General features: G+C 39.8%; 1 protein-coding gene across 27 annotated transcripts in view; it reads left to right on the top strand.

Moving 5' to 3' along the window:
* The window catches only part of BAZ2B (bromodomain adjacent to zinc finger domain 2B), a 337,721-nt gene that overhangs the window by 165,551 nt on the left and 152,727 nt on the right, over window positions 1–19,443 (top strand). For 20 of the 27 annotated variants that reach the window (XM_075933462.1, XM_075933451.1, XM_075933455.1 and 17 more), the window contains 3 exons: window positions 6,894–7,082; window positions 12,819–12,983; window positions 15,388–15,578. In XM_075933462.1, coding sequence (XP_075789577.1) covers window positions 6,894–7,082; window positions 12,819–12,983; window positions 15,388–15,578 — 545 coding nt within the window. Of the gene's footprint in view, window positions 1–3,829; window positions 4,073–6,893; window positions 7,083–12,818; window positions 12,984–15,387; window positions 15,579–19,443 lie in introns of all 27 variants that reach the window. The other 7 variants (XM_075933454.1, XM_075933469.1, XM_075933475.1 and 4 more) reach the window with 4 other exon arrangements.

Here is a 19,443-nt window from a genome sequence, read left to right as displayed (position 1 = left end):
GGGGAGGATCTAATAGTTTTCTTCCCCAATGTGATTTTTGCCCAGAGAGACTGTCTTCTCCATTCCTTCACTTTTTAATTCTTTGCAATCTACCTCATCATTGATATACAATACTACTCCACCACCTTTACCTTTATTTCTGTCTTTTCTAAACATATCTCTCTCTCTCTCTCACACACACACACACACACACACACACACACACACGTCCTCTGTCTCTCTCTCACACATGTCCATATGTGTGGAAGAAAATATATATTAAAACAAGGGATAGTTAACAAGGAGAAATGCTTATGCTATTTAATAGGAAATCAAAGAAAAAGAAATTAACACTACCCTTGGAGTACATGTATCATCCTCACAAGAGTTCTTGTGCAAAAAGGATTTATTCCTCCTAGAAAGAGGAATACCTATACCGCAAAAAGCCCTCTGTTCTGTTGATTCACTGTAAATTTACTTGCGCAAAAATGCACTTGGTGTGGACACTCCGCAGGTTTTTGTGCAAAAGCCCTGTAGTGTAGATGTAGCCTGTTTGTGTCACCAACTCAAAGACTCCGAGGCATAACCATGTTAGTCTGTAACCGAAAAATCTTACAAAATAGCAAATGGTCCTGCAGCACAGTAGAAGCTAACAAAACTCAAAGAGTAGAAATTCAAGAGCAATTAACACATGGCTTCAGGGTTTGTAGACAGATGTATTTTTTTAAAGAACTTGCAAATAAGGTTTCATCCTACAAAACAATTAACATAACACCTACTACTTGGTACTTCTGACTCAGAAGAGCCAGAACTCTACCACATAGCATAGCCTTAATGCAATACAAGGAACACAGGATTTTAAAAGAATCATTAAGATAATAGTTTTAGATATCTGCGGCACTCCAAAAAATTCTTTCACCTTCTTTACCTGCTCTTGGAGCTGCTGAGTTTCAAGCATATAGCAGCTTTGTTTACATGCTTGCTTAGCGAGATGATGCCCCTCCCCTTGCTGGTCAGCTGAGCTCCCTGCCTGCGTGGCAGCTTTGAACCTCTGAGAGATTCAGAAAACATCGTTCAGCCCTCCACCATAGCCAGGAGGAAGACACACCATCAGCACAATCTTGGTTCTCAGGAGCCCTCTTTGGAGATGGAGGGGGTTCCCATTCCTGAAGGCACCAGTCAGCCCATGCACTGGATTGCAGTACTGGCCCTGCAAAAGGTATTTAGCCAAAAGATCAAAAGTCCTCTACATTGGCCATACTGAAACCTGTAGGGACTCCATATGATGCTGAGACCCAGTGGTCATTAACAGTTGCATAATTAAAATGGGATTTGCCTACATTTCAGCACTTGTTTCTGCTCTTCTTGTCATACCCTCTGTTATGCCAAATACATTTCTTTCTGGTTCTTCTCTACTTTCCACCTAAACTTCATGTCTCTCCCCCTGCTTGAGAGTGCTAAGTTATATATACATATATATATTAGAGATTTGTGCATCTGTCTGTGAGAGCATTTGTTCAAGAACTCCTCCTAAATGGTAAGAGATAGGATCAGCAAATTTGTCATGCAGCTTCCTTTTATCCAAACTTAAAGAAAAGTCAGAGTAGGTTGTGCCAGGGAAACAGAATGTGCCTGCAATTTAATTGTACTCTATAACATGGAAGAGGGAGGGGGACAGAAAGAGGAGGGACGTGAGCCTCAGAGTTGTAATTTTTTGTTTCCCTGCCCCCTCTTATTTTGTCCTCTTTTCCTTTATTTTTCTGATATAGGGCCATATACTGCTACTTGACTCTCACTTGGCTGAGTTCTGTATTTAACAGGATTGCTTGCAGAGTAAAATACTACCCAACATGAAAGTGGGTGGCAGTATCTTACAGCATCTGTAGTATTTTCATGGCATGCATTATCTTGTTTTTTGGAAAAGCTCCATGCAAATTTGTCTATATAATTACCAATTATGTATAGGAGAGGGAAGATGGAGGGGAGAATGAAGAAACAAAAATAAAGAAAAATTCTTGAAGGAAAATGACAAATAAGAAATATATTAAGTCAGGGTCTGTTGGGGTGCCAGGTTAAGCTGCTGTATTAGTAACAAGGGAGGGGAGTAGGTACCTCCAGGAAGGATAGGAGCCTGCTGTGGTGGAGCCATATTTACAGATGTCTGTAAGCTTTCTAATGCTTTTTTCATAGAGATAGATTTCCCTGGTGGAACATTTAGTTCTGACAACACACGAGGAATTTAATGTGAATATATTTATGCATTGTGTCAAAGCTCCATTTCTTTCCCATGGGTCCTGCACTTCTGGCAGACAGTGTTTGCCTCAGAGGCTTGCTGTGACTCGCCACCTAGCCTCTTTCTCTTTACTAGAAGCAGGGGTCACAGCCTAGTGAGCCATACTCATCACAGGCTAGTTCTCCATTTGTGGTAAAAAACCCACGTAGTCCTGGTCTTCCCTATTGGGGGGGGGGGAGACTCTGTAGTAGTGTGGGGAGCATTGAGGGGAAACCCAGAGACTGCCCACTACTCCGGGTTCTGGCCCAGGGACCCTAAGGCAGCGGCAACAGACAGGATTTCTTTTACTCCCTATCTGGCAGCTTTTTCCCTGGGCCACTTCCCCAAATAATTCCTTCAAGTGCCTTTCTTCTGGTACTTGGGCAAGTCAGTCCTGCACTTCCACAGCACCCTGCCTTGCTTGTAGTCCTCAGTTCATACACACCTTCTCCTGTTTGGATCTTGAGTTCCTCTGCCTTCTCCACAGGGAGGCTCCAGGAGGCCTTAATGGGCTTCAGGTGCTCTGATTAGCCTGGAGCTTCCAGCTTGCTCTTCATTGGTCCCAGGTGCCCGCCTGATTATACTGCATAGGCTTGGCCCTGTTTACTTAGAGAAGAGAAAACTGTTTACCCAGGTCCCAGCATGTTGTCCCTCCATTAGTGTGCAGCAGCCAGCTGATCTGGATCTGTCACAGTGTATAGATATATTGCAATTAGTTTTCTCTTTTTTCTTCATTACTAGCAGACTTACCAGGCATGGCCCATATCCTTCAAGGAAGGGGGCTGGTGGAGTAGGGATGCAGGACTCAGAGCAGAGCTTTGGAGATGTGGGGGGGGGGGGGGTGTGCAGGAGGCTTGGGGTGGGGAGGTCATGAGGGGTGAGGAGGGGATATGGGCAGGAGATCACATCCTCCATTTGCCTTTTCTGTCCCTCCAGATCCCCCTGGCCACCAGGGGCATCTTCAGTCCCCCCAGCACCTTCCCCGTGGCCACCAGAGGGCTTCCCCTCCCCCCCCCCCCATTGCCTGGCCTTGCTCTAAGTTAGAAGAGAAAGTCACACACCAAATTTGGTGGTCCTAGCTCTTACCGTGTAGGAATTCTTGAACAAACAGACTCACAGACAGAAATGCAGAGTATTTTTTAATACAAATCTAAAGTATTTGCACAGTATTCTATGTTGCACATGAGAGCGGTGGTTTGTTTGAACATGAGATCTGGGGACCATTTAATTCAGTAGATATGGTGTATGGAGTTGGTGGCTGATAAGAGTCCTGCATGTACTGGTTTTAGACATAGACTTGTTTTAGAGGCCTTTAAAAAAGTGTAGGACATCACACAGCAGTGTGTCGAACAGTCAAGTGTAGGTGTTTCTATAGAAAGTAAAGATGACTAAAGATACCTTTCATTCTCTGTAGTTGCTTCTCTGAAGCCTCCTATTATTCAGGAGGAAAATTAAGTATTTGCGGATGGAGAATGCTAAGACTAGTTGCTGCACTTCCGTCAGACCCAAATTATACCTGTACTCCAGGGCACCGGAATAAATACTTGAGTTCATTTAAAATTTTTATTTGTCTATTAGGAACAAAGGGACAAATTGTCTTGGCTGGGACACTCCTCCTAATAGATACAAAGGAGACCGAGCATTCGTTCTTCATGCCCCATAGAGGTCCATCCAGGGGATGCGATTACCATTCTGACATATAGTTAAGCTGTGGTGATGGGGGATTTGATCCTTTGAAATAGCTAAATATATAATGGCCATTTGAAATGTTTTGCAACATGTCTTCAAGATCGAAAGATGATGCATCCAGATAAAATTCTGGTGAGTGTTGAGTCTGTGATTATGCTTATATTTATACCAATGTTATAGTGGTGTCCAAGGCAGTCTTGGAAACTGTTTAAATTATCAAGAAATGTTTTTCTGAAATTTTTCCAGGTTCACTGTTTCCAGGATCATTTAGACAATAGAAACTTCATGGTCTCAAGGTGGGAATGAGAACATTGTGTGAAGAGGAAGCATTTAATTACATTTGTTAAGCGGTGTGGGTGAAAGGAGAGCCTAGACAGAAGGTCTGGGCTCCACGTTAATTGCAGTGGAATCTAGATGTCTGTCACAGAAAGCTGTGACAGTGTTTGTGAGAATTATTTAAACTAGGCACTGGGGGGAAATCGACAGGCACTGAGGAAAAACTCAAGTCAGACAACAATGTCTGCTAGGTATTTCATTAAAACAAATGAATCTCTGTTTAGCTGACATAAATGCCTGAAAAATAACAAGGTGTCAGATAAAGAAAATAAATATAGGCAAAGGTCAAAATGAAAAACTATGTACCCATGTGAGGTGAATAAGGAAGTGATGATGTATATTATTTGCATTGCAGTATACTACATTACTCAATCAGGGGCACATTGTCCCAGATGCTGTATAAACAATTAAAAAAAGACAGTCACTGCATCAAGGAGCTCATAATATAGAATTATGTTAAGATACAGCCAAGAGAAAGAGATGAAATGGTGCAAGAAAAAGAGCTTTAACAGCAAAAACTTTGAAGTACGTAAACTAGAATACCTGGTAATGGAATACAACCATGGCAGTAGTGATAATTACTTATATTACCATAATGCCTAGTGACCTTAGTCATGGTGCTATGCAAACAGAAAGATGTTGCACCAAAAAGTTTAAAATTTAAGTGACAAATGACAACAGGCTAGTGGTATTGAGTATTTAATGTGAAGGAGGTGGGAGGCGATTAAATCTAATAAAGCACTACTGCTAAGTGACCTACTTGCATATAAACAGGTCATATTTCAAAACAGAAGAGTATTTAGAAAAACAATTCATCAGTACCTTTGTCTGATTTTTTTGGGTTGGGGGGGGGGGGGGCGGAAACCAGGTAGTTCTAGGGTCCACAATAGAAGAGGTGGGCATGATTTGTTTCAAGATAGTTGCAATTGAACCACTAAGTGAGACCGCAGTATAATTAAGTTAAATTACTGTATGGGAAGGATCATTCCAAAGTTAGTGCTTACATTTTAAATGAAGCCAATCAAAAAATGAAAGGATTAACATTTTTACTCAGCATGTAGGCTAACTATGGAACCATATCACAATCAAATGTGCCTTTGAATGGTGCATGCCTCAGAGTTAGTCCTTTCAAATATGACAGTGAAGTTACAGAAGAGGTACTGCTGAACAGAATCCAGGCACCAGGACTACCTGGTGGTATTCTATAAAAATTCGGAAGGAATTTTGGAATGAAGTGATTGAGCTGCTAACAACAATATACATTCACTCGTTAAAATCAGTTGTTGAAATAGGTGACTTGTGGATAACAATTGTACCTGTCTTTTATATATTTAAAGAGAGGTATTCTTGATCATTCTGGGAATTACAGGTCAGTGTGCCTTGTGTTACTGTTAGATAAATGATCTGAACTAATAGCTAATTAGAGAGTTATAAAACACCTAGGCTGCGTCTACACTGGCCCCTTTTCCGAAAGGGGCATGCTAATTTTCCAGGTCGTAATAGGGAAATCCATGGGGGATTTAAATATCCCCCGTGGCATTTAAATAAAAATGTCCGCCGCTTTTTTCCGGCTTTTAGAAAAGCCGGAAAAGAGCATCTACACTGGCCCCGATCCTCTGGAAAAAAGCCCTTTTCCGGAGGATCTCTTATTCCTACTTTGAAGTAAGAATAAGAGATCCTCCGGAAAAGGGCTTTTTTCCGGAGGATCGGGGCCAGTGTAGATGCTCTTTTCCGGCTTTTCTAAAAGCCGGAAAAAAGCGGCGGACATTTTTATTTAAATGCCGCGGGGGATATTTAAATCCTCCGCGGATTTCCCTATTACGACCTGGAAAATTAGCATTCCCCTTTCGGAAAAGGGGCCAGTGTAGACGCAGCCGTAGAGGAAGATAATGTTAGAGACATACTAAAATTTTCCTTTCCAATCTACTGGAACTTTTTAAGTGTTACAGCAGAATATTTGATACAGGATTACCAACAGATATAATGTTGTGGGAATGTGGTTTTTTAATAGGAGACTCAGTAGTTTATACCCATTTATCAAAATGCACATTACCCTAAGTAATATGGCTCCAAAAAGATTTAACAAATCTTTTGAAAGTTTTGGGCTATAGTAACAAATACCAAACTTGGAATACTCAACACTCGTGTTAAATTTTTTTTGGAGGGGGAGTTATTTGTATAAGGCCTGATTTGCAGGTCCTTCTATTGAAGAAAAATGTGAGTTTGCTTGAGTGAAGACTGCAGAATATAGCCATGTATATAAAGGATAGACATGGTAGTGTTGTCAGTTTTGTCATGCAAGCCCCTGGTCTCTGCAGCACTATCTAAAAGGAATAGAAAAACATTGTACTGCTAAAATAATTACAGTGATAAATGCAATATCATTTTACCGTCTTTTATATTTAAAATCTTTTATTAGGATTGTTAATGTTTCCAGATAATATCTATATAGGAAATGAATGGCAATACAAGGGCTACTACATGTAAAACTACAAAACAGTTCTTTAAAAAATGCAAAAAGATCTTTATAAACTTTCTGTAAGCATGAGGGTTGGGCTTCACATGATTAGCATCTGTTTTTGATAGTACAATTTCAAGTGTTGTTTTTTCCCCTTAGGACATTTATTCAGAACAGCTGGGGATCAACCGTGTAACCTGTCCACAGTGCCGAGTGCCTTCCCAATGGTCAGCCACCCAGTCTTTGGTCTACATACAGCCAGCTCAGGGCATTCAGAGTTTGGTGGTTTGGGAACACTTGGTACTCCCACAGCCTTAGCAGCACATCCCCAACTAGCACCTTTTCCAGGTAAACGTCTGTTACAAAGAATATTCAACCTTCTCTAGAAGAAACAATGAACTGTCCTAATTCAAATAGTCAGTGATTTATTTTACATCAACAAGCAAAGTAGAAAAGGTTCAGCTTTCCTGCGTCAAACACATTAAGCTCTAGGGCTGGGCAATGTCCAGGAGATTCCTGATTGTAATTTATATTGTGAGGAAAGAAAACACTGCAGATTGGCTCAGATTCTAGCAAATAGCCCCTCAAGAGTGATCCTCTAAGAACCATTGTAATGTGTAGCCAAAGTAGTAGTGTTCTTGCCAGTAGTGAGATTTAACTAAAAAGATACCTCCTCCCCCCCCCGGGACTCCAGCTCCTTCTAGGACTCCAGATGATCCCAGGCTCCATGCAGCCTTTGAAACACCGCCATGATTAATCGCGATTAAAATTTGTAATTGCTTGACAGCCCTAATAAGAACCATGATTTTTTTCCTTCGCTTTTTGATCAAGGGCAATGAGTACATTTTTCAGAAATACTTTAATGATTTAGGATGCCTATGTGTCATTGGGACTTAGGATCCTAAGTGCTTCTCACTTGTTTTTTTTAATGCACCTTAGAGCCTATGTTCTGCAGCTACTTTTGAAAATTTTACACCTGGAGAATAGATACCTACAAATTGTAAAATTTTAACTACTCAGGGTCCCAAAGTATGGAACTATTAAAGACACTGCTTTAGGGTAATGATTATTATTGCTCTCCTTTAATAACTGTTGTTACTGATAGCTAATTTTTATTTGTGTAGTCAAATTGTAAAATCTGTACAACAAGCTCTAATAAGCCCCATTATAAACCTAATTGCAGAATTGTTTGGAAGGCGGTTGTTTGTGCATATAGAAAATTATGTGCACCAGTAACATCTGACTTCCAGCTGAAGATATAAAATATTTTGCTAGTATTTTTGCACATCCTAATTCTGTTAGCATTTAGAACCCTCTAAATCCTCTCTTTGAGGAAACAAAACCTTATGTTTTAATACATATCGAACATCTTACGGAAGTGTGGGTTTCAAAATTTGTCTCCTGATAAGTGAAGTATTTTCCTAGCTCAATCTTCTGTAGATTGCAACAAAAGATTTTCTAATGAAAAAAGGATTCTCTTTTCTATGATCGGGACCTTGATAAAGACTGCATTTAAAAAAAATCAAATTTGGTGGAATAGACTTCTACCTGCAAAATTCAAGTTGGCTTACTCATCGTCTTCTGATTTAAGAACTCTGAGCAAACCTTGTAGCTAGTTGTCTTGTAATCTTTTACTTGGCTTGTCAAAATGACCTTGTTATTTTTTTAAATCATATCAATAAAATAGAAGTAGTCACTACATAATAGTCTGCACCTAGGCAGAGGCAAGGTATTTAGAAGAAATGCATGTTGAGGTGAAGTTAAAGTTAAGTTTTGTATTCAAAGCAGGAGATGCTGATCCTGGGACGTAATTCTATTTCAGTGATTTTTTTCTGTTATGCTGAATGATTCAGACAGTTGTAATTTTATCTACTGGTGCAGTGGGATGACCGTTGCTTACTGTAAGCTTTATTATGAGAGATGTTGAAAATCCATGTTTACCACAGATGTTGGTCCTGTGTGTTTAAGAAACTTGTTTATTTTACTTCAGTGAGAGTTTCATTTCCTTGGCATCCCTTAGGATCAGGCCCTAAATTATTACTTATCTACTTTTCAGTGATGGTCTTGGAAAAGAGACCTCTTGGGTGCTTCGGTTAACCTAGAAGTATCTTGTATATAAAGGTACAGTTTTTGCTGACTAAGATTGTGCATAGAGAAAGATTTAATTTTATGTTTTCTCAGAGAATTGTGTTTTGCTGTCTGGCTAAGACTGTGTTGGAGTTCATACATCCCATTGGTATAATATCAGACACTATTGACAGTTTACATAATTGCAAATAACAATATAACTATAACTTCAGAGGGGTAGCCGAGTTAGTCTGTAACAGGAAAAATTTAAAAAACAACAAATAGTCTCATAGCACTTTAAAGACTTAACAAAACATGTAGATGGTATCATGAGCTTTCACGGGTCATCTGAAGAAGTGGGCTGTGCCCATGAAAGCTCATGATACCATCTACATATTTTGTTAGTCTTTAAAGTGCTACCAGACTCTTTGATTTTATATAACTATACATAGACATTCTTTGTTGTTGTTTGAGTCTTTGAAGATGGCCCTTCACGTCAGGGACAAGGAATTTGCTTGGTTGATATCTGTGTTCTTCCATCCTTTATGTTGCCCACATACCATTCTTTGTCTGTTCCCTTCTTAGCACACCATAATATGTTCTTTTTCTCAGGTGATCTCCACATCTTGATACGTCCCACATATTCTTACCTTTTCCTAAGCAGTAATTACCTTCTTCCACTACATTTTACAGTGAATTCATTGCTCTGTTTGTTTTGTTTACATATTACACATTGAGTGATACCGTGGCAAGGTAAAAGCTCAATCTGTTTGTCATTGGCATTATTCACAATCCATTTTTCATAACCGTTAATAGGATCGGCCAATGAATGTAAATCCTGATACAGAATCTAACCTTCCTTTCCAAATGCTCTTTTTGAATATTAATTCTAAATGACTGTTTAACAGATAAGACTAAAATTTTACTCTCAATTTACACTGATGTAAATCTGGTATAACTTTAGAGAGAGAAATTGATCAGTGTAAATAACAGCAGAATTTTCCTCCTCTTGGTATAATTTCCATCTTCATACTCTATTGAACTTGGTATCATCTCTTTTTAAAAATGAAGGATTGCTGTGGAGCAGAGCAATGGATTCTGTAGGTTCTCAACTTGATCCCATGGAACTTACTCAAAGCTGATGCGTTTTTGAAAGGATGCCTGTTGTTGTTCTAAAGTATATTTGATTTTGTTTTTTAAAATGCATGATTGTACACAAGAACTCTTAAAGGAGCAATTTCCAAGAGGAGGACACGAAATAAAAAAATGATACGAGTCAGAAAAGATCTATGTATTGTCTAGTCTAGCCTATTACCTGTGCAAATTGTTCCCTACTGTATATTTTCTAGTGCTCTATTAGTCTATACTTTTAATCATACTTTAATAGAGGATTCCATTATTTCCCTTGGAAACTTACTCTATAATCTTATGGCCCAGTTGGCCTGATCAGCAACATCGAGAGGCTATTTATTTTTTTTAATAAAATAGCATAATACGTTACGATGATTTCCTTCCTTCTTGTCAATCAACCCAACCAAAAAAAAATCTACCATCATTTAAAAAAAATAGTGTAGCAAACCAAGAAGGGAACTTGAAATTCACTATCGCTTTTAGAAGTTACAAAATTGTATGTAGCAGTAAATACATGTTTAACTTCTTTGTATTATTAAATTCAAACTTGTTTTGTATCTATGCCATATTTGCTTTTACAGTTCTTATTTCTGACTCTCTCTCGTTATAGATAGTAAAAGATCATGATTACCCTAGGGGTTTTTTTAAGCAAAGTTTCTACAAGGTCTTCCCTTGCCAAAACATGAACCAGTAGTTTTACCTCTTTTTAAGCAAAGGAGCTTTTTCTTTTAACAGTTTTATTCCTTTAGAAATGATGTGAAAAGTTCTTATCTGAATTACGCTGTGAGTTTTGTGTTCATTCTAGCAACTGTTTTCAAGTTGGCTTCCCAGGTGCGTCAGCAGCTATTGCAAATTAAGGTTCTGATACTGAAAAACGCATCTTTTGAGCAGATCTGTATGCTATCACGGATCTTTTTACAAGTTCTGGCATGAGTATTAATGGGCAGTGTATTGTGGCCACGTTGCTTACCTCACTACTAGTGTTTACAGCAGAGATGGCTGTGTGTTTGAGGTGCCATATGTACAGTATATTTGTAGTGTTACAGCTGTGTTGGTCCCAGGATATTAGAGGAAGTAATGTCTTTTATTGGACTAGTTTGAGCACAGTGTAAGCTAAAAAGTTTGTTTTTCTCACCAACAGAAGTTGTTCAATAAAAGATATTACTTCACCCACCTTGTCTTTTATGTACAATACAGGCAGTCCCCGGGTTACATACAAGATAGGGACTATAGGTTTGTTCTTAAGTTGAATTTGTATGTAAGTCAGAACTGGCTCCAGATTCAGCCGCTGCTGAAACTGATCAGCGGCTGATTCCAGGAAGCCCTAGGCAGAGTTGCTCTGCCCCTGGCTTCCTGGAATCAGCCGCTGATCAGTTTCAACAGCGGCTGAATCTGGACTCCTGGGACAGAGCAGCTGGGGCACTGCCGGGTAGGTCCCTGCAGGACCAACTCGGCAGCACCCCAGTTGCTCTACCCCAGGTGTCCCGCAACAAAAGCCTGGTCTGCTGGGGAGGGGGGGGGGTGCACTAGCTGCGCCCCCTCCCCCCCAGCAGACCAGGGAGACCCGAGCAAAGCTGCGGAGGCGCAGAGGTCCCGCCGCCTCTGCGGCTTTGCTCCTGTCTCCCTGCTGTGCTGGGGGAGTCCCCCCCAGCACAGCAGGGAGACCCAAGCAAAGCCGCACAGGCGGTGGGACCCTGCTCCCCGTGCGGCTTTGCTCCTTTGCCCCCGAGCAAAGCCGCAGAGGGAGCGGGGTCCCGCCGTCTGTGCGGCTTTGCTTGGGTCTCCCTGCTGTGCTGGGGAGTCCCCCCCGGCACACCAGGGAGACCTGGAGCAGCTTTCCTTGCTCCGCAGGACGCGGTGGCGAGAAAAGCCCCGTTCGTAAGTGCGGATCCGACATAAGTCGGATCCGCGTAAGTTGGGGACTGCCTGTAATTAGTATATAGTATTTTGAGGACTTTCCAGGTGAAAGATGTATAAAAATTCTGAAAAGTTGCTGTACTAGTAATCAAAATAATTGAATTTTAAAGGGAGCATGTCAAATGGTCGTTTATTTGATCTGCCCGAGAAAAAGATTTCATTAATTATTCAAGACTGAAACTGGTTTCCTGTTTCGTCAGTAAAACAACAATTTTAAATTACTAGCTTATTTCAATGTTTTTAAAGCAAGGTCTCAGGCCTTTTTATATTGAGAGGATCCCCTTTTTTGCACACTTTGTAAAAACATAGACGATTGCCCTTTGAGAACCCCCCCCTTTTTTTTCAGAGGCAAACTGAGGTAGGGCTAGGGGTGTGAGGGTCATGTCTGGGGCAGAATTGTAATGTATCTTTGGGCAGCCTGAGATCCTCTCAACTTGGAGAGGTCCCTGGGGATATTAAAAGTTACAACAGAGAACCCAAAGTGAATCAAAATTGGGAGGGTGCAAAGCTGACCATAAAGGCACCTTAGTACCTTGTCTCCCTGGCCTGGGAGTTCTGGGCTGCCCCTCATTCTCAGCCTTGACATAGCAGATGATAAGCAAGACTAAATTATCTGTATGTGTCCATGTTCTCAACAGAAGTACAGTGTTTCATGTGAGATTACCAAAGTTTTGTAACTTATGTTGATTATTTTCAAAATGAAAATATGTACAAAATTAGTGTAATTTTCAGAAACTCTTAAATGACTTGAGTGCAAGTCCCAGGGAAAGTTAGTGATGCTTGTATTTCTGTGTCACTCGTGCATTTCTGAATCATCCTTTCCCCTCCTCTCATCTTGAAAATGAGCAGAATTTATTTTGTGGGTCTACTGTAAATTGCGCACAGATACTTCATTTACATGACTATTTTAAAAAAATGAGTGGGATGATTAATGTTTGGATTTTTTCTTTTTTATTCTTCTTCTTTGAGGTACAGAATGGTGGCGAACAGATGTGCACACTCGTACAGGGGCAGCTTTTTTCCCACCTCTTCTGGGAATTCCACCAGTATTTGCTCCTCCTGCCCAGAATCATGATTCCACTTCATTCCATTCAAGAACTACAGGAAAAAATAGTCGAGGTGGTTTAGAAAAAGGTAACAGCTGAAGTTCTAACGTGAATAAAACACGCCTGTGCCTATGCCATCTGTTTCTGGGAGTGTGCATGAGTTTGACTTGGATTTATCATTATCTTCATTGCTATAGCTAAAAATGTAATCTGAGTTTAGTTTGGCATGAGTCATCAGGCATCAAAGTATAGGCATTCAATCATTGAATACCATTTCTAGGAAATATAATTGTTCTAAGATTATATATCTAGGCCCTTGCATACCAAATACAGGGGGTCCCCGTTATAAGTCCAGGTTACGTTCCTAAATAATGCTACTTATAGCGAAACGACTTATAAAGGGGAATTAACACCCGTAAGGAATAATGTAATTAGCTTGAGAGAGTTCCCAACACATACAGAGCCAGGCACTCCCATCCTTCCCCTTCCCCCTCCCCCTGGCTCTAACCTAATGCCTGCGTCCCGGAGCCACCACTGCTACTGCCATGCACTGCTTCCTCCAGGCGTGTACACTGAGCAGCCCGGCTGTGAGTACGCACTAGGGTGCTGTGTGCAGAGCGGCCCGACCATGAGCAACCCCAGCAGGAGCTGCATTTTTTTAATTAAACTCTCCTGGCCTATGTTTCTGTCTTTTGGTCCCTTGAAAAATGGCACAAGTGCGGATATGTGCGATATATAATGATTTTAGTTTCTTTAATTGATGACGTATATGTGAAAGAATGAATACCGAGGCAACTTATAATGGGGACCCACTGTATGTGTAGCAGATTTGTTAATAAAGAAGATGGTTGATATGTAAATCCATATGAAGTCACTTCTAGTGAATGTTGTTCCACTACATGGTCAAAGTTGGGGGCTGACTCTGGGAGACTGTTTAGGATGTTCCCAGTTCCAGGACAACAACATGCAGAGAGAGGCAGAATGGAGTTAGCGGATAACTTTACAAATGTTCCTGTTTTTCATCATAGTTTCCCAAGAGATTTGGGAGGTTGTAGTGAGAGAGTACCTTTTCCCCCTGCACTCACCCACATCTTGTGACTCATTAAGAACTAGGGATGTAAAATTTCAATTATTTAGCTAATCAAATAGTCGATGCAATTTGCATCAACTATTAAATTAGTTGACAAGGATGCCTCCACCTTTGAAGTGTAGCAAAGCCCCAGGCCTGTTACTACACTTCAAAGGCAAAAGTGCTGCAGGGAGCACGGGACCAGCAGGGGGATTCAAGCAGTCCCCCGCTGGCCCAGTGCTCCCCACAGTGTTTCAAAGTGGCAGAGCCGCATGGAGCCGGGGTCAGTTGGGGACTCTGACCCCAGGCTCCATGTGGCGCTGCTGCTTTGAAACGCCACGGAGAGCCCGGCATCAGGCTTCATGTGGCGCTTCAAAGCATGGAGGCAGGCTCCACGTCATGCTGCCGCTTTGAAGCACTCCCTATTCTTCCTCACCCCCTTTCTGCCTCTTTCTGATAGAGACAGCAAGTGTGGGGGGGGAGCGACTAGTCAACTACCCTGTTGATTATCCAATAAGCATTTGCTTATCGGATAGTCATCTAGTTGTTCAGATCCCTATTAAGCACAAATATTTGGGCCAGGTGCCGAGATCAGAACTTGTGCCTTAGTCAAGCAAGCCTCTAAGTGCCAGATCTTTAAAACAAATGGTGGTGCAGCATTTGAACACGCCCTTCAGATTTCTCACAGCAGTCATCCGAAATTCATACCAGTTAAACCTTTATTCTGTGCCATCAGATATTCTTTGTATATATAGTATAAATATAAGTATGTACCATTGTAGGCTTTTAAATGCGATCTTGAATTGTCAGGAAATTTTTAGCAACCTCTTTCATGCTCCAAGTTGGTGTGCTCAAGATTCTAGAGCCCCATAATGTGAAACTTGTGTGTGTCAAAGATTACCTTTTGAATACTTAGTTTTTTAAACCTAATTAATAAAACTAAAGTTCATGTTATTTCAAATGTAATGCTTCCAAGTTTCTCACTTTTTCTTCATTGATATCTCTCGACTTCCCAACAGGTCTTGTACAATAGCAAGCTGTGTATGCAGCTTCCTATGCATACCTGTCTCTTTGCCTTTAAGATATGAAGGGATCCCTCCTAACAGAGGCTTAACACAATATATGTTTGTAAGCTTTTTATTTTTCAACAGAGTAAAACTTATCTTTTCTGACTAAAATGAGTTTATTGTTGAAAATAGACAGTTCTTGATTTCTAACAAATTGTTCAAGTCATTATTCTATGTCTATTGTCATGTGTTCCTTAATAACTGTCCCCCTTCAAACTTCCCTCTCCCCCCAGTATATTAAAAGATAAGTCTTTATCTGCAGGTTCTGACCTGTTGCTACAAGTACCTTAAAATAGGCTAATATGACTATAACTCACCATAGATGTGACTTCTTGATGTCTGTCTTTTTTTTGAAGGTGTGAATGGATCAGTAAATGGGAACAGTACCTCAGTATCTGGGGTCAATACATCTGTATTGCTCACTACCACTGCAAGCCCTGCAGGACAAGCAAAGGCTATAACCTCAGGAGGGGGAACTCGCAAATGTAACCAGGAACAAAACAAAACCCAGCTTTTGGATAGCAGAGCTGACAAAATCAAAGATAAGGTAAATAACGTAAGAAAGCTTTATGATTCATGGCTAAAGGTATAAGATGATAGTCTTGGCCTTTAAAACTCCATTGTCTGCAATTAAGATTTTATGTTATCAAGTGTTTTATCCCTTTTGACAGTGTCTTGGGATTTCCTTTTTCATTAATGCGCGATCTCTCAGCCTGTACCAGTTGAGTATGCCCATTAAGTAAAAGTCAGCATTAGAGGTTCCACTAACCCGAATAGGTTAGTCATACTTGGTTCCTCGTGGGAAGGTAACATTGAATTTAATGGAAACAGAACATTTTGGCATTTGGAAAAAGATTCACATATCTTCTATTCCCTCTTAGCTAGGAAATCCCGCATAGGAAGTACTACTAATGGCTACAAATTCAGAAAAGTACATGAGCACATGCCTAGCATTTAAGCATCAATAGTTCCAATGCAGTAGAACTACTCACATGCTTACTTTGTGCTTTACATCCCTGAGTCCAATTACTTATTTCCAAGCAATAGAAACTGGAGGCTAGACTTCAGTCTCCTTATGGTTAGAAAGGAAGGCACTTGGACAGTACTCCAGCTGCCAGTAACCAAATTAAATGTCAAAGGATGGAAGTGCTTTAATTTTTGATACTTTTTGTGAGAGTCTCTTGATACATATCCTTCTTGCTTCTTCCCAATGCAATGGTCTATATGGGCATTGTTTCCAAATGCTCTAAGTGAATGAATTAAATGTGACTATCAATCAGAATTTTTGATGTAGATTTGATGTTTATATCCAGAGATTTACCTAAGATATTCACAGTTAATCCCCAAAATGTTAGAGTTTTTTAAATAAAATAGAGTTTGCTGTTTCAGACTATATTCTCAAGCATTCATGTTTTTAATTTTATTTTTTGTGTGTCCTGGGACATGCAAAACATCTACAAATTTAATATTTTTTTGGTGTTTTCAGATACAAGCTTGGATAACTTTCTCTCTTTTACCTTGATGCTAAGCTCATTTGGGGAGTCTTTTTACAAAATTTGTCTCACCAAAAGAATAGGATGGCTGTGTCTACACTGGGCCACTTATTCCGGAAAATCAGCCGCTTTTCCGGAATAAGCTGCGAGCTGTCTACACTGGCCCTTGAATTTCCGGAAAAGCAACGACGCTCTACTGTACAAAATCAGCCGCTATTCCGGAAAAACTATTCTGTTCCCGCTCGGGCATAAGTCCTTATTCCGGAACACTGTTCCGGAAAAGGGCCAGTGTAGACAGCCCAGTAGTCTTTTCCGGAAAAAAGCCCCGATCGTGAAAATGGCGATCGGGGCTCTTTTCCGGAAAAGCGCATCTACATTGGCCACAGACGCTTTTCCAGAAAAGGGGCTTTTCTGGAAAAGCAGCCTGCCAATGTAGACGCTCCTTTTCCGGAAAAACTGAAAACGGAATAGTATTCCGTTTTAAGCCTTTCCGGAAATTCATGCCAATGTAGACACAGCCGATATGTTTTACCTCAGAATAGTGTTTGAATGTGTATCCACTAACAACTTTCAAATGTATTAGAATGTTCTGCTATACAGGTTGGAATCTTATTAAGCTTTTTAGAAATCTCGGAATTATTCATTAAATTTAGAAATGGAGAGGCTGAAGAATAATTTCCTATCAGTTCATAAGATTTGCATGCAAACGTGGGCACATTTCTGCCTAATTCACAAGTAAGGAATTTCCCAGAACACAGTATTTGTTAATACTCTGTTTACTTACTCCAAGTGTTGGCTTGCTTCTTACTGCCATTAAGCACGGTGCTGAAGGTATTTTATCTGTAACTACCTCCATATTACTTTTCCTGCAGAATAGTTTATGGCATAACCATGACCCAGTATAAATAATTCAAGTTTCATTTTTGAACCTATGCCTCAATCTCTAAACTATGTTGGATAAGCTGATTATTGGCTTTGGATTTTAGTCTGTAGAAATAATTCTTATTTTCACTGTCCTGCCTACGCTTTTCTTTGTGTTGTCAGTTTCATTTCCTTTCACTCCCGAGTTCTACATCTTGGGTTTATTTTGTTCTGTTACTGCTCTTGGTTTCCACTTCTCATTCCTTTTGTTTCAGTTCATCAAGGATCACTTGGCATTTAGATCAAGATAGTTTATCATGTAGCCCACTTGCAAAATTTGACTCAGTTGTGTTTTCATTATTGCATCTAAAGCTGAGTAAATTACAGAATTTCAGCTTTTGTCTGTGAAAAACTTTTTTGTTGTCTTTCCTATATAATATTAATCATGAGCTCTTATGTAAATGATTTCTTTACATCAGAACTTCCTAATTCTGCCTCAGTATTCTCTATCGTGAGCTGTTCTCCACAGATCTATATATGGATCACAAATACCATGGACCTGACAGCTCTATAAATCAAAGATTTCAAGACATGAGTGTTAAGAGGTACAGAAGGTTGTAACAAGAACTCAGCAGTCCCCTCTTCTGTTATACTTTTTCCTCATACGTTTCTGAATCTGGAGCCATTGTCGCTTCTATGTCACTCTGCTAGATTTTAATCAAGTCTTTTCATGGCATTTCTTTTTTCCTATCTGTAAAATGTGAATAATGATATTGACCTACTTCATAAAGCACTTTGGGATATAAAGATGTAAAATGCTATGTAAGACCTAGGTAGTACTATTGTATCCAAAGCATTGGCAGTTTTAGATATTATATATAATATATTATGATCATGATTCTGCAAAACTTCCTTACAGTATAGGCCTGATCTTGTGGTCCTTGCTCCTTTGGACCTAGTATTACTACTCACAAGAATAATACTCCACCTGGCTATCTTTTGTGCCTAATGAACTGCATGTTTAATAAATATATGACATCACTTACAGGATTAAGGTTTGTATTTGGCATTTAGAAACTCCAGGGTTGAGTTGAACTGAAGTTAAAAACAGAGGAAGAGATGAGGATGGGATTTTGAGTGATCTCCTGGGCCTCATGGAAGATCATTGGAGGAAACAAGTGGGCAAAAATAAAGACTGAGTGAAGGTTTGATGCTGAGGAGTATGTCACTATTTTTAGTGCTGGTGCCTTGCCTGAATATCTGTAAATGCAGCATTTGTTAAATAAAGAAGTTAAGATAATACATTTACTTCAATCTCTCAAGTATCTATTAAGATAATGAAAACATATCAGCTTTGTAAGGGTGATGATCCTCTGTATAGTCCTGTTAAAATATGCTCTATGCTGTGACCATCTTAAACTATTACTAACTCTAGTCCTGATCTATTCTTGAAGTAAATGATGCTATGAATTTTTCAGATATAAGTTTAGTCAACTTAAGTATTTTGTTGCTCTTCTTGGAAATGCTGTTTCTTATTTGTTGTGCTTTGAAACATAAGCTTCAATTTCATTTATAACATGGTCTATATTGCGTTCTAATTTTTCTTACTATCTATGAGACTGTACTGCTTATTCATCTTTTTTAAAATACTTATTATTTACCTTCATCTGTAATTGGCTTTCCAAACCTTGTTGTTTTTAATTTTTAGTGTAGGTTTCACATTTCTTTAACTTCATTCTCTGGTTACAATAAATGTTCATGCTGATCTTTTCCATCCATGAACAGAAGACATTTAATGTGCACCACAGTAGAAAAAAAAAACCTATCTTGGACTGCTCTGTTAATCATCTGGGGGCATTTGAGTCTCTCCTGAGAGGCTATGCAAGCATACATCTTACAGGGAACACTGGTTTCAGTCCTCTTCTGTAACTGACATTTTAATTTAAGCATAAGTCCTTAAATAGTGTCTCTGCACTTCCTTGTTAGTCTCCACTAGGGTTTTTATCTCCTAATGTGTTAACGATAGGTAATAAGAATAACATGAAGTCATTAAATTTT

This window comes from Pelodiscus sinensis, chromosome 7 (assembly GCF_049634645.1).
Source record: "Pelodiscus sinensis isolate JC-2024 chromosome 7, ASM4963464v1, whole genome shotgun sequence".
Taxonomy (NCBI): domain Eukaryota; kingdom Metazoa; phylum Chordata; order Testudines; family Trionychidae; genus Pelodiscus; species Pelodiscus sinensis.
The sequence above is the reverse complement of the archived record's forward strand: the minus strand, read 5'-3'. Positions and strand labels throughout refer to the sequence as shown.